General features: G+C 37.9%; 1 protein-coding gene across 2 annotated transcripts in view; it reads right to left on the minus strand.

Moving 5' to 3' along the window:
- Positions 1-16,526, minus strand: part of SUCLG2 (succinate-CoA ligase GDP-forming subunit beta) — a 253,402-nt gene that overhangs the window by 96,147 nt on the left and 140,729 nt on the right. For both annotated transcript variants that reach the window (XM_087431301.1, XM_004419902.3), the window contains 3 exons: positions 14,305-14,401; positions 5,322-5,483; positions 2,447-2,589 (listed from right to left, as the gene is read on the minus strand). In XM_087431301.1, the coding sequence (XP_087287427.1) occupies positions 2,447-2,589; positions 5,322-5,483; positions 14,305-14,401 (402 nt within the window). The remainder of the gene's footprint in view (positions 1-2,446; positions 2,590-5,321; positions 5,484-14,304; positions 14,402-16,526) is intronic.

The raw sequence follows: 16,526 nt of genomic DNA on the forward strand, positions 1-16,526 counted from the left end.
GACAGTTTGGCAGAAGAACTCCATTTCATATATATTACAAACACATTAGTTATAAAGACACTTATGTTAGGTCCCAATGAAAATCAGCATTTGGGCTAATAGTCAAGTAAAATAAATATCAGTTCCAGCTCTATGGCTGACATTAGGAGTAGAAATATATGTCAATCCATAATATTTTTCTTAAATGGTTCTTGCCTGGTCAATAGAATTAGTTCGTACATATGACAAACAAGTAGCTGTTAGTATCAGTTGATTTAAGTTTAAGAACAAAGGCCTCTTGTAATTTTGAGTTTTGGTGTAGTCAACTGACTAATCCTTATATCTAACAAGAAAATCAATACCTTTGAAATAATTAGCTTTGGGCTCTTGGGAATCTCTACTTCTGGGCAGCTGGATGGGGTTCTACTTGAAATAATTACTGCCAGAACTACAACCAGTTTCCTCGCAAAATCAAATCAATTCATCTATACTATTTTTTAGCCTCTGTTCTCTGAAATCTGTGCAACAATGCCAGGACTGAAAATACCCATTACATTTCTATGCTTTTTAACTGGCTTTGAAATTTCAAGATTTGGAAAATGTACTGTGAGATGAGCTATGCATTCATTTTCCTGATATAGCATGAGAAAAATAAAGTAACTCCCACACACCTTTATCTACCCAACGACGGCCAAACTCAAAAAAATTTAACTACTCCAAGCATTTGAAAATATTCCATAGGGTAAAGTCAAAATTTTTGAAGAGGTTGTTTAACAAAAAAATAAAAAGGCTCTGCAAGTGATTTTTCATTCCCCTCCTGTACTTTTATAAAATTAAAATTCTGGATCAGCTGCTAAGAAAAGATATTCTGAAAAAAAATGCAATGATTGTCCTGGTAGATTTAATCCCTCGATGGCTCTCTATTATCCTTAGCACTGAATTGCAGTAGACACTAAAAGTTCAGTATTTTATTACAGTTTCCTGTCCTCTGGGCACTTTGTGGTTCAAGCAGTTTAAAGAGCTGTGTGTTATATCCATGTTATTCAGATTTCAATTGGCTTGAAAATCTCTGGGAGGAAAATGATTCTTCTCTTAGAAAGGAATAGGAAGAAGGGATAAATGAAGTAATAAATGATTAGGGAGCCTCTGATAATGCTCCTATTTAATCAATGAAAACAAGGTACTCATGTAAACAGAAAAATCAACCCCAAACACTTTCTTCATGGCAGGGTGACCTTGGAATTCAATGACTTTGCTATTCCTGACCAGCACTGGAGAACTGAAGATAGGTAGCTGGTAATACCTTACCATTTATTTTGTGAATCAGAAGGAAAAGAGTTAGCAAAAACATAAGGTTACCAACTACCTAAGTCATAATGAGAACAGACAAGCATACTACCAAAATATAAGACAAAATTTTATGCATGGGATCCCAAAAAGGCTATTGCCAATATACTTATTAACGGGAAGTTTCCATATTAAGTTCAGACCACATTTCTTTAAAAAAGTATCTGGTATTGTCTTCATTCATGATTTTCTTAGTGATGGTTCAGATTTCCCATGTCTTCATACATGTCAGGAACCAAAAGAATGTATTAGATACTCTAATAATATCAAGATAATGATTGTCAAATAAAGCTTAAAATCAAATGGTTGAGACATATACACTACCCCCCAGAACTGTTAAGAGAATTAGATGATACACATCAGACATTTAAAAAATTTTAGTCTTTTCCACATAATAAATGTCTACCTAAATGGCGTTATCATAGATAACCGAGTACCTGCAGGGGAAAAAAGCACACTGATATTTAAATTGATTAAATATTTACTGAATACCTACTATGCACCTAGCATGGGTATGACAGCTACATTCTAGTTAAGAAGAAAAGATGTACATGAAGCAACATTATATGCACTGAGGGCTTATGTCATAAACTGTAACATACATAACCGTCAGAGATGAAAATTAAAAGGCATACAGAAGGAGACGGGGTCATTATTTTCCAATGATATACAATAATATAGTCCTATGACATTCTTCTATCTCCAATCGTATGATAATACTTTCAGCATTTTTACAGAAGGAATCTGAGACTGAGTCCTCTCTAAGACATGGAAGCATAGGACTAATCGCTTCAGTGTAAATTACCCAAATAATGTTTCATGCCAACCAGTGTTTCACTGTTTGGTGCACTATACCTTTTTTATTTCCTCTCACCTCCCAGAACTTTGTAAGCACGGCCTCTGAAATAAGATCCTGGGGGCACTTATAAGCCTTTCTCCCAATATGAGTTAAATTATCGTGTACTCCAATGAGAGATAAGGCAAGATTTGCATCTGGGGCTGCAGAGTATATGCGTTGGCTTATGCAGGAACCGTGCTACTGTTAGCAGCAGGAACACGGTAGCTGTTGATGGTGAGAAATCAGAACATTATGCAATCTCCCTACAAAGAAAGAGGTTACCTTAGGATCAGCAGTGAGCAATTTGAATGCTTGATACACTTGAGCTTCCTTTACACCACCCCCAAGATCCAAGAAGTTGGCTGGCTTCCCACCATTCAGGAAAATGATGTCACAAGTAGCCATGGCGAGTCCAGCACCATTCACTGTAAAATGCAAATGGCACACAAGACAGGATAAATTTAGCAAATGAAAGGGTGTATAAACTTTTCCCCTCCCCCATATTGCCAAAAGAGAACCCTATCATGACCAGGCCAATTTCTGCCCTATTTCACATTCCATTCAACCAGATAAGTTCACAGATTTTTAGGATAAAGAATCAGGAAAGGTACATAAAAAGAACAAACAAAAAAGACCTGGGAATGGGGAGGTTTTATTGAGAAGTTAAATCATGTGGGAAACAGAAAGAAGGGAAGAATTTAAGTAAGTAACCAATATGGGCTAGTAGTAGAGGAAGAAGTTTAAGGTTCTAGAAAGAATAGAGTTCAAGAGAAGGGGGAAAGAGAGAAAAATGCTATGAGAAGTTGCTAGGGCCTAGGAATTACATTCTTTTTAATATCCTTTAAGAGACTCAAGCAAAGAATGGAATTCTTTTCATTTTTTGCTTGCTGAGAATATGCTCCTTTAAATGTGGCATCCGTCTGGGGTTGAGCCACAGGGGTCCCAACTTCAATAGGGTTCCATACTTTTTTACACTTAGCACAACCACGCATGTTTATAAGTTCTCTGGATAAACAGAAAACAAATGAACAAATAACAGCATCAAAACAATATTCCTATCCCCCATTCCTCTTTCAAATTAATATAAAAAATGTTCACTAGCAACTTCATCATTAAAACTAAAACCAGAATGTGCCAACACCTTAGGAGCTTTTCTTAAGAAGCCAAGCAGAGTGTTATCAGCAAAATTTTTTATTTTCCAGAGCTAAGTTTTACTGATCAATTGTACTTCTTTGGCTTTTTACACTTTTTTTTTGGTGAGGAAGATCAGCCCTGAGCTAACATCCATGCTAATCCTCCTCTTTTTGCTGAGGAAGACCGGCTCTGAGCTAACATCTATTGCCAATCCTCCTCCTTTTTTTTCCCCAAAGCCCCAGTAGATAGTTTATGTCATAGTTGCACATCCTTCTAGTTGCTGTATGTGGGACGCGGCCTCAGCATGGGCGGAGAAGCGGTGTGTCAGTGTGTGCCCGGGATCCGAACCCAGGCTGCCAGTAGCAGAGTGTGCGCACTTAATCGCCAAGCCACGGGGCCAGCCCGCTTTTTATACTTAATTACATAAAATTACTTTCCTCAGGTTAGAAAGCAAAAAAAATCTTCTGAATACACCAGAAACTCTCAAGGTAAAGTATCCTTCACTTTTTCTGACCCTTGAATTGCCCAGACAAGCCTATGAACTGTGACTAATTTAATTAAGTCTAGGGTAACTAAAATAAAAATGGTTTATATAGGATCTTAAAACAATTTGAAATTTGTTAATCATAGTTTTTGAGGCTGCTAACTTGGTCAAATCATACACACTCCTACAGAGGCTACAAATACAAATACATCTGTATTTTATTTGTTCTAAACACACTATTATATCTTTCTTCTTTCTAAATACCTACAAATATTGAGAGCACATTAACTTATCAAGATCAAATGATGTGAGTGATATGGTACATTACAGTTATTGCTCCAAAACAAAGCAAGAGCTTTTTGGTAGCACTTGTAATTGGATGTCATTTCCTATTGTATTGATGAGCAAACTATTGGATGAGGTCTGTTCAGTTCTGAAAATAATGATACTGTTGGTTTAATGAGCTACAAATCTTTTTTATTTTAACTCCATTAAGATTCAGACCTCAGTTTCCAGTGCAATGAGTTGGTTCCACCAGAAACACAGAAGCGAATAAATCTCAGTACTATAAGCTGTGGACAATAGCAGAAATTGTATTGCCTCTATAGACCCATTCTTATCTCATCTGACTAAGCCATTTTCACAAATCTAGATGAGTATGATGAAATCAATTGCTGTTTTAATAAACTGGCATAATAGATGAAACATTTTATCATTTGGTTATCACACAAGCTGAAACTTGAACATAATGATTAAAGTATACTTTCTCTTCTACGTCCTCTGAGAAAGTAATTTTATCTTAAACCCAAAGTTCAGAATAGTTCGTGGCATATTGACTGGAGCAGCAAAAGTTCCGATTTTTACTAAGCAAAGTTTAACTGAGATGCTTTAGAATAGCAGTTCTCAACTGGGGTGATTCTGCCTGCCAGAAGATATCTGGCAATGTTTGGAGACATTTTTGGTTATCACAACTGGGGTTGTTAGTGGCACATAAAGGCCAGGGATACTGCTACATATCTTATAACGTACAGGGTAGCCTCCCTCGGCAAACAATTATCCCACCCAAAATGTGAATAGTGCCTGAGTTGAGAAACTGCTTTAAACCAGTGAGCACTGACCAAAGTAAACTTTAGGAAGAAACTTTGAATGGTTTCCTAAAACTTTTGGTATACAAAAAACCTCATATGTTTACTGGCTATTGAGAAATAACATTCCAGAAATCAGGGGTTCCTAAATTCTGCAAAAATCCACAAACCATTCTTTTTGTGTGTGTGTGAGGAAGACCGGTTCTGAACTAACATCCATTGCCAACCCTCCTCTTTTTGCTGAGGAAGATTAGCGCTGAGCCAACATCTGGGCCCATCTTCCTCTACTTTATATGGGACACCACCATATCATGGCTTGATGAGTGGTGCGTAGGTCCACGCCCAGGATCTGAACCTGCAAACTCCAGGCTGCTGAAGCGGAGCGCGCGAACTTACCCACTATGCCACCAGGCTAGCCCCCACAAATCATTCTTTTGATATACCAATTTCTCACCAAAGCAGGCAATGTTCCCATCCAGTCCTATGTATTTTAGATCATATCTGGCAGCTTCATTTTCAATGGGCTCATTCTCTGATTTGTCATCCATAGCAAATATGTCCTTTTGTCGGAATTCTGCGTTGTCATCAAAGTTTATCTTGGCATCAAAACAGACAACTAAATAAAGGAAAAAAGGAACACACGTGAATCTCTTAAGGATCTATAAATTAAGTTCTCCAGGCTGGCAGGCACGGGAGAAAGAAAAGTAAGATATAATCATTTTTTCTCATGATACAGGCAGGAGAAGCTGTTATGGCCTTCTTGACCTTAATTTAAACTTTAGGGCTACAAAGACAAATATGACATGGTCCCTGTTCTCAAAGGACTTACATGCCAATAAAGACCATAGTAATTTATATCTGTTGTTCTCTGTTCTATAAAATACCAAGTAAGTTGCTGTCACCCATTAAAAGCTACAGACCGCCACAGTTACATACAGCTTTGATTTGCCATTTTTATTACATTTCTTATTTTTAGTATTTAACCGCTGATCATCACCTTTCCCTTAAGAGAGACTAGATGAAAATGCTTAATCCTGTTGTCCTCCTTTGTCGTTCTTCTGATGTTGCAAAGTGAAATTTTCATTTAATCAGTATCCTCACTAACATTTCTCAAAGATTCAGTGGAAAGAACACTGGGCCAGAATCAACAGGGTTTTTAATTATTTGATACTTAACTAACTCTGTAACCTCAATAAAAATAACCTACTTCCTCTGGGCCTCAGTTTTCTTATTTGGAACATGGAAACCACAATCCCTAGAGTGCTGGTATGCTTACTTTGAGATCTGCTAAAACAAGGACCATCATCCTGATGTGAGCAGGACCATCTTATGACACTAAGAGACCAAGACTGGTCAGTTACAATGGAAGGTTGCCAGGCATTATCAGCACTGCTGTGTGCACTCTCTGGTGCTGATAGAAATCTCCAACTCTCTTATTGGCCAGGAGCCCTGGACACAGTAAAACTCACTTGGTGATAGGGATGGACCACAGAGCACTTTGCTGTATTTGCATTAGATCTTCTATATGTACAACCAGGGAGAGGCTGCAGTGGAGAGAGGTGGTATGCTGGTTTCTGAGATCTGCTCACTTTTATCATATCACTTAGGGTAGAAATTAGCTGTCTGTGATGACATTACATAATAATCTTCTATTACCTTACTTGGGATATTGATAGGCAGGGATTTTTGACCAAGAATTTAGAGATACTACCCATTCTCTTTCAACATTGCTTATAGGCACCTAACTCTTGAAAGGGAAACAACCACCCCAGCATATTTCACTCAAAACCAATGACCATAGTCTGTTAATCCCATCTGCTTCCTATGAAGAGAAAATATTGTTACATTAGAGCATTGTAGAGTTATAGACCCCCAAGGTAGAGAGTTTTTTCCAAGGGTCTCTTTCTACCACAATAATCAAGCACTTTGATACGAATCTGTGCAGAACTGGCATATTAACGTCTAAGAATACTCAGCATAAATGAAAGTCCAAACCACAAATTACTTAAAGAAACACTGACTGATGAGAGAGAATCTTATAAGCAAGTTAATGTCTGCCTGAATCCTTAGTCTTGCCACAAGACGTCCAACCACTTTACCCACACACACTGTGAATACGTGGAGCAAACGAGTAATTACTTTCCAGAATACTGAAATCTTAATGATGGAATCCTACAATTACCAAAGGAATTGGCCAGTGTTCTCTGCTTGCTACAATGGCATTTTCTTAGCAGTTAATGACCTGTATAATAATCAATAGGAAAGCAACTTCATTCTTGGCTTTCTGCTGGGTTTATAAAGATATTTTAATTAATTTATTAGTAATTTTAGCTCCTCCATTACTCATTGGCAAGACTACTTGTAACAGACACCTTCAAAACGAATGGGCAAAGGCTATCAAATTGACTTCCTAAGTGAAGAGTTTCAAATAAAGGAATTCTTGGTCAAGATTAATAAACTAGTAAATGAAAATAGGTCCAGGCTGATCTTTGACCCTTACAAAGACTACAGTTACAAGCTACTTGAGAGAGGGCATAATTAACAGATATGTATGCAAAACTCAGAAGGCAGTCCCAGCTAAACGCCTGCAAAGCTAGATTTTCAAAAGATGCTGTTTCCTGCGGTAAGATGTATATGCCAAGGAAAGAAATGAGTCCACTATTTAGTGACCACCTGGAGAAAGCTTTAGAGTTAAACCAGGGCTTGAAGGTGGTAACTGTAGGATAAAAGGTGTATCTATAGGTATACTTGTGGGATAAAAAGTGTATCTACAATGGCCCCTTGCTAATTTTTCTCCCTCTGTAGAGAAAACTAAATAACATAACTAGGTCCATTTATGTTATGTCCAAGTGCTTTGGGAAGTTAAAAACACTACATAAATAAGAAGTAAGTGAGAGGTCTTAGGAGTTAAGAAAGGTGATCCAAAACTGAATTGCCACCCTCAAATCCTAAATCGCTTTTTTTTGGGGGGGGGGGGGGGTTAAGCACTTTAAGGAGGTAAGTGGGCTCTCTCAGACACATATTTGTTATACCTGCTTACTATTTTTAAAGTAGTCCCTAACATATAAAGGGCTTTCCTGCTTTACTATCTCAGTTTATAATGCTGCATCACCTGAAAGTTCTTCCTTGAACTTGACCACTTAATGTAGACTCTGGCATCAAAAATACCTGGTATGAATTACAACCTTGGCACTTCCTAGCCAGGTAGCCATAACCTCTCTTAAGCCTGGTGGCCTTGTCTATAAAATGGGGATCATAGTATTTTCTACTGCATGGTGTTGGTGGAAGGAGAGACTGTGCAAAGCACTTGGCCTCCCAGACAGGTGGCGCTTGTTGGTTATTATCATTACCACTGCCATCCTCTACATGCACAGTGCTTCTTAGAGCTTCCACAGCAGCCCAGGCTACAGGATTCTCCTCTCTTCCTCTCACTAAAAATGACCTGTACTTTGTCCCATTCCCTTATAATCTCAGACTTCTGTTTACAGTAAATCTAAACTAATGTATATTGGAGTTTACATACATACAGATTATCTACAGTTTTCAGTAAAACGCCATCTTCTGAACACATAAGAATTTTCCCACAGGAAGAATTTTAAAGGTTGGGATTTCAGGCTTTGTAATTAACAGAGCAGGAGAATTTTGCCTAAAGGACGAGGGGAAAGAGATGCCACTGGTGAATCTCAAATCACACCACATCTTTGCATAAAGCCAATGTGGCTAAAGATTGGTATAAAACAGCCCCAAATGAGAATCTAAGTCAGGAGGTGGCAAAGGACGGCCCTCTGGCCAGCTCACTGCCTGTTTCTGTAAATATAGTTTTACTGGAATGCAGCCACATCCATTCATTGATATACTTCTATGGCTGCTGCCCCAAGACAACAGCAGAGATGAGTAGTGACAATAGAGACTACACAGCCCACAAACCCCACAATATTTTCTAATTGCCCCTTTACAGAAAAAGGCTGCCAATCGCTGCTGAGTCTCATTACATTTGTATCCTGCTTTAACAACTGATATAACAGCCACAGGTATATTTGTTATAACGAAGGAGAAACTTAGAAAAGTGCATCCTACTATCATGAAAACAAGAAATTATAACAGAATAAACAAAAACTTGCAGCCCGCACAAAAGGAACAGGTTAATCCCTGAATATTGATTGACTCTTATATGCTCATCTCCCCCAGTAAGACCCCACCAAGAACACTTCTAGAACTGGTGTGTTAAAAATGGATTGATGTCTATGTAAACAGCAGGGCAATAAAATAAACTTGCTTGCTCAAACTTTGGCTTTTTCATTTAATAAAACAACAAACTACGGTAAAATGTAATTTTGGAGGTGCTAAGCTTGGTTCAGACATTAAGATTTTCAATGTCACATTAACGAAACCTCAGTTCTATAGAAAATTCATCTTGAACAAAGGCCATTCTGTGTACAAAGTGAGTGAAAAAAACACACCTTTTAATATTTATAAAACAATTTTCATCATCAAAAGCACATTGTTATATGCTTGATAGATCATACAAATGAATTTTCCTTCTGAAAAAATATCAAAGAAAGCTGCAGTACTTATATTCATAGAGTGTTTTTGTTTTGTTTAGTGGTGTGAGATTCTGTGAGCTGCTAATTCAACAACCTCCACGAAGAACATGACTGGCAGTTAGCGGCCTCTGACCCTACAGTTTTAACAGAAGAATGTGTCACCGAATTAAACAAAAGAAAAATACATTTCAGAGGGGAGACTCACACATAAAAGAAGCATAAAAACAGCAGGAAATAAAACTGTCATAATTAGTTTGAAAAATAATCTGTCTTCAAGCAATGTATTGCATTTGATTTGTGATAAATAACCATAATGCACCATTGAAACACGCCTTGCCAAGATGGCCTTTAAATGCTGATACTTGCAAATTAGTCCCACTTCCCACTAAATATTGATGTTCTAAGAGTTGTATACTTTTTAGAACTTTTCTTTAGTTGCTGTGAAAAGAGAAAATAGATACAAGGCGGGAGGAGGGTTTGGGGGAGGCAGAGAACTGAAAATGTTCTTGAAAATAGTCTTGTGTTTAAAGAGAGAAACACCCACCAACAACATGGGCACTTGCTAACACGAAGCAACAGGGTAGTTATTTAGGGAAATTAATCTGAAGCAAGAAAGTGCCAGTTAACTTTGGATCATCCAGCCTTAATTCTCATGGAATCTTGGCCAGAAAGTCACTGATTTAAATTGGGTTTCACTCCTTTTGCTCAGTGAATGGATTTGGGCTCCAACTGACAAAGACGCCTTAGAACAGGAATTCTTAATCTCGGGACTACTGACATGCTGGGCAAGATCATTCTCTGTTGTAGGGGGGCTGTGCTGTACATTATAGGACGTTTAGTGGCATCCTTGGTCTCTACCCATTGGAAGCGAGTAGCATTCTGCACCTCAAGTTGTAACAAACAAAAATGGACGTTAACTAGACTCATTGTAGTGATCGTTTCACAATAAATACATATATTGAATCATTATGTAGTATACCTGAAACTAATATAATATTATATATAAATTATATCTCAATTAAAAAAATGTCTCTAGACATTGCCAAATGTCCATTTGGAAGACAAAATGTCCACCCTCCTCATTGAGAAATATTGTTTTAAAGACACTAAAGAAAGGAGTCTGTACACAGGCAGATCCAGCTGAAAGTGGGAAGAAACGAAATAGGACGTAAAATCTCACAGTGGCTTGCAAAATGAATGAATGAACGGATAGGTAGATAAAGAAAACCTTTCTTCTAATTTGGCCACAGGTTTAATGAATTAATTCTGGCACTGCAATTGGACAGGCAAAGAAAATAGTTAATTTGTCTTTGACTATTTAACACTACTTTCATTTCAACGTAAGTTAGGTCATTCTGGTAGACATGTTTTGACTCAGTGTCCCTTTTTCCATTGAGAAACTGCCTTTCTCCTATACCACGTGATTCTAGATCAATGACTGATCTAGGTCTGGACATGTGACCCAAGCAGGGCCACTCAGAATCATTTGAAAAGATTGCTATGGTTGCTGGAGGAGAGTGATGAGAACTGGGAGCCATCTTTGCTGACAGTTCTGGAGAGCCTGGCTGACAAAGAAGCTGAGTTAGAGGCAAGCAGGGCTGGAAGACCAGAGAATCTCTGATTCCCTTCATGCCTTAAACTTCCCTGTTAATGAGTAAAGTCAGTACCCGCTTCCCCGGGGGGCTTTTTAACAAAAACTAGGCTAGTATAGGTTTCTGTCACTAACAACCATTATAATCCTAACTAATAGTCACTAAACTACATTACAGTTAGCATCACCAAATCATATTCTTTGAATCAGACTATTAATCACATTGGAAAAAATATTTCTTGGACTGCACTTGTTTCTCCGTGCCAAAAAGTCCCCACGGGTGACCCAGCAGCAAAAATGTTATCAAGGCCACTGCTCTTCATTCAAGCAGATATCATCTGTTGTGCAAATACATGACCAATTACCTGGAATTTTTTTAAATGTTCCTCATCAAACAATGAAAGACTGAAAAAATTCTCTTACAAAGAGGCTCTGCAATAAATAAGTTTAAAGTAACAATGTTTGGTGTGATGCCAGCTCCTTAAACTTCTAAATTAAAAGAGTAATTATTAAATCAAAGTTTCAGTGTGAAAGGTTACATATTCTGCTATTACTGGTCTAAATGGAAAAAATTTAAATATTCAGATTACAAATATTAAGATTATCAATATTGCTAAGATACAAATGACTGCTTTTACGGCTCCTACACAAAGGATTGCTTTAGGGGATTGTGACAATGATGATCAATTTATACATTTGGTCATTAATCACCGTTTCCTAATTGGGTTTAATTTGACTACTGCTCATTAGAGTTATAAACCAACATACTCATTTAATTGTGATTATAATTCAATAGCTGAACTTTTATGGTACAATTAACAAATTAATAGCTAAAGATAATTTTGCTCTTAAAAATATTACATAAGGCTTACGTTTTAATGAACTGTATACATGGAAAGTATTTTACGATGATTCTTTCAAAAAAGCTCAAGAATTTTCCTTTCTCTTAATAATTAAAAAGAAAACTTCAGATTTCATGAGGTTTTACAAATACCCTCTAGGAAAACGTTCTCATGCCCCTATTCTCTGCTGCCAACCAGACCCCAGTCTGTGACTGACAACCTCCCCAAGGGTTGAATGAAAATAGTATTAGAGCCTGAGTTTCCTCATGCTCCATGGCTGAATTTCCATTTTTTTTTGAATACGAAATAACCTGGTTGCTTGTGCATACTAGCTTGAAAAGCAATATATGACCTATAAGAACTTATATTGAACTTCCCTCTCTTTCATTTCTTGGATTTAATTATCAGCCACTCAATGAAGCATGGATTTTGACTGGAGACTCAAACTGGATTCTCAAACTGGAGACTACTTCTAGAGCATTCTGATGGAAGCAAATTAATAGTTTAAGAGGGAAAAAGTAGAAAAGAAGGCACGTTACTCTCTCAGTCTGGCATATCAGAATTAACATACACACCGCATTGAGAGAGACACGCGTTCCAATCCCAGCTCTAGTAACTAGCTGCCCACGGGGGAGTCACATTAACTTTTCAATCCACTATAAAATGGGGATAACAACTCCTAATTTTGCAGAGTGGCTATATACCGTCGTCCCTCAGTATTCACAGGAGATTGGTTCCAGGACCCCCATGAATACCAAAATCTGCAGATGCTCAAGTCCCTTATATAAAATGGAGTAGTATTTGCAATATAACCTATGCACATCCTCCCATATACTTTAAATCATCTCTAGATTACTTATAATACCTAATACGACATAAGTGCTATGTAAATGTTATACTGTATTGTTTAGAGAATAACAAGAAAAAAAAAGTCTGTACATATTCAATACAGACACAATCATCATAGACCTTCTGATACCCAGCTGTGGATGCAAAACCCACAGATATGGAAGGCCAACTGTACGTAAAAGTTTATCACGGTGCCTGGAGTATGAGTTCAAAAAAGAGTTATCTTCCCCTTCACTTCCTGTCTCTAGGAAGTATTGATGATTTTATAGCCAAAAAGAATTTTTTAAATATTTATGAATAAAGGTAGCTTGCTTATAAATGACCTACCACAGATTTTTAGCTGGTGGTCACTTGTGTAAACCATGAAATATATTATTTTCAATGGCTTCCTAAATATGAGCTCTTTGCCTGTCCTAATCTGAAATCTTAAAAAAAAAACAACAAAAAAGGAAAAAATAGACAAAAAGATGAAATCTAAACCTTTCCTAGACTACTCTTGTTCTATCTGAGAAGAGGAACTACATTTTATGAATGTCAGGGACTGGCTTATTTTGTGTCTGACACTGGATGCTTACACAAACACCAGTCACCTTACTTTGACAACCACCCCACAAGATAGTTATCATTTTTACCACTCTTTTGGATTAAAAAACAAAAACAAGAAACAAACCCCTGAGGCTTAGCCCAGGTCTGTGGCCAGAACACGGTAGATACAGAAATTGAACCCAGGCCTCTCTGTAAAACACTGTACCATCCACCCTGGTCTACAACTTGGTTGTATTTGCACATAATAGATCACTTCATTTACCAATCCAATGACAAATCCCCATTCATTGAGTTCCCACAACACGCTAGGCAGCATGCAAGACACTGGGGGTGAAACGTATTAAACAAACAAGGTTCAGGGAACTTACATTCTGGTATTACTATCCTATCCACCTGGTATCCCATCCCCCACCCCCAAACACACATTCATAAGCTTTTGCTATCGAATTAGTAAGAACTTACTGACTACTTGCTATATGCAAGACATAGTGCAATGGTGGTGGGTGCTGAGACATAAAACAGTTATTTATACTGTATAAGTACCTGATGGATAGGAACAACCTTCCCCACAAAAATGCCTCCTTCTCCCACTGGAAGTGGAAGCTGGTAACCAAGTAAAGTGAAAAGAGCTGGACAATGGGGCACTAGGGGCTTCACCAGGATGATGTAAATCCAGCAGCGGTCACAAGGTGAATTTATACAGATTTAGGTAAGCTAAAAAGCTTCAAGGAGTTCCGGTTCCATAAAAAGCACCCAAATGCAGTGGCTCCCATTGCCACCCAAATCTTCACCATAGTAGCAGCAGTAATGGGCCTCCAAAAACGAGAGAGTGCTTGTGGACGGATGTTTCTAAATAAAACAAGAAGTAGCTTCCTCTGAGGCTTGGCATTTGGCTACAAACTCAAGTGCTGAAATGTTCAACTGTATCACGGGAGCATTTGAAACTATGGCAGAAATTAAATTACTGAAAGAAATTAATGCAAAGCTGCTGCTACAGTCTTTTGTACAATTTATAGTTTGCATAAATAATTACATTCATTTGTTTTCTCTCTCTTTTTTTTTTACCTTGTCCTTCTGGAGTTTCACCAAAGGGATTCACTTCCACCTGAGTAGCATCAATTTTCAGGAAGAGATTATACAGCTTCTTAATTTGATCTGCAGCCTAAATGTGATCAAGTGAAATGAAATTACACCAAAGCAGTAAAAGAACATTTATTTTGCTGGATTAATGAAACCTTAAAAATAGCAAGTTACGTCTTTATTTTCAGTTAAGTTTTCCGAAGGGAAAAACAGAAAAGCATAATTATTTTAATTTCCACTGCTATTCATTAGAAGGAATTGCTCAACTTTTCTCTAGTCACTAGAAAAGGCCATTATCAATAAAACAAAATATTTTCAGTACAGCCTAAAAACGTTGTTAATCTTTTTGTAAACTGTCATGTCCCTATTAGCTGAGCTATGCCACAATATGAGCTATGATAATTAATACAAACAAGCTCCATTTAAGTAAAAGGTAAACATGATTTTGAGAGTTTATAATGACTAGGTTTTCCTTATTATGCTGGAATAAAACAGTTATTATATTCATCAATCCAAACCTATAATCTGTGAAACAATTACTGAGTGTCTAATGGAAATTGTTGCAAGACAGGAAGATGAAAGTTCTAAATAGTACAATTACTGAACAGGGCAGTTCAAATTGAAAACAGTTTGTCCCAAAGGCATAAACCACAAAGAGCAAGAATATCCAGTTTCCCTGATGTTATGCCCTGACTTCATTTTTCTCACTCTGCTTGACATCCACTCACTCATTCATTCTTTTCAATCAACATTCATTAACTGCCTATGTCCCAAAGGCATAAACCACAAAGAGCAAGAATATCCAGTTTCCCTGATGTTATGCCCTGACTTCATTTTTCTCACTCTGCTTGACATCCACTCACTCATTCATTCTTTTCAATCAACATTCATTAACTGCCTATGTCACAGTATGCTGTCATCATGTGAGCTGGGGCAAGGGGAAGGCATCATAAACAAGGCATGACACGATCCAGGACAGCTCACACCTACACTGAACACAACTTGTGACGCAACACAGCAAGAGTGTGCAACCATGGCTGAATGGTGGGATTAGTCTCATTCCGGCTCCCTCTTATTTCCTAGCCATGATTTTCCCTTTGCCACATTTTTGCTCAGTGTTCCAGCCCTGCATTATTTGCCCTCAGACCCATTGCCAGCTTTTCCCCATCTCTGCTCTGTATATTAGGGGAGCTGACACTTGTAGGCTAAGCTTCCAAGGCTCCTGGGCCAGCTGGCTTCCAGCTTGGCTCAGCCAATGGGAAGGAGCAGTGGGTGACAGGAGGAGGGAGGCAGGGAAAAGCCAGCATATTTCTATCCCTCTCTTTCTGCCTTGGTTAGCGTCTCCTCCTCCAGCTCTGGCTCCCACCACAGAGGCTCACCCGGGTTCTAGCTGCTGTATCCCGAGGTCCAGTAACACCAGTGCCTCATTTTGTCCCTCAAACATGCAGCTGGCAACAGTATCCTGTCGCTGTTTAGTTCTAGATTGTCTCTCTCTCCACTGTGAAACTCCTCAGCTCTTGCAGCACCTATGTAACCAGTTCCCTAGAATAAAGTCCCACTGTGGTCAATACTGAGAGTGGTTTCCTTGTTCTAGTACTGGCTGAAGAACTCGTGGAGACGTAACTCGTGTTATCTTAATTTACTTTATGTATATTGGTAAACTTCCTTAAATCCTAATTTGAAACTCAGTGGACATAAACAAATATAGATAATGAGTAAGACTGAATATTTTTTAATATCAATTTTTTTTTCTGGCTAGATAATACACGTACATGATACAAAGTTCCCAAGGTACACAAGGGTCTCCTCTGAACCTTCACTGTCTAGACTCCCCAGGCGCACAGCTCCCCAGTCTCCTCCTGCAGCCACCTTACTAGGTGGTGCTTCCTTGAGGGATAGTCTATGCACATGCGAGTCTACATATTCTTCATTCATCTTTTTTAAAAAAACAGACTTGGTTCTATACCCTACTTCTTTACTTAATAGATTTTGAGAGACCTTTCATTAGCAACACAAATAGAGCGATCTTATCCTTTTAAATGGATGCATAATATCTTATTGTATAGAATGCATCATAATTCATTTAACCTGTCTATTAAATAATGGCCATTTAGTTTCCAATAGTTCGATATTACTTAACTTGCTGCCTTACCTATCTCTGTATATATATCATACATGTGATTAAATATCTGTAGGATAAATTCCAT

This window comes from Ceratotherium simum, chromosome 5 (assembly GCF_057802395.1).
Source record: "Ceratotherium simum simum isolate JZ-2026a chromosome 5, ASM5780239v1, whole genome shotgun sequence".
NCBI lineage: Eukaryota > Metazoa > Chordata > Mammalia > Perissodactyla > Rhinocerotidae > Ceratotherium > Ceratotherium simum.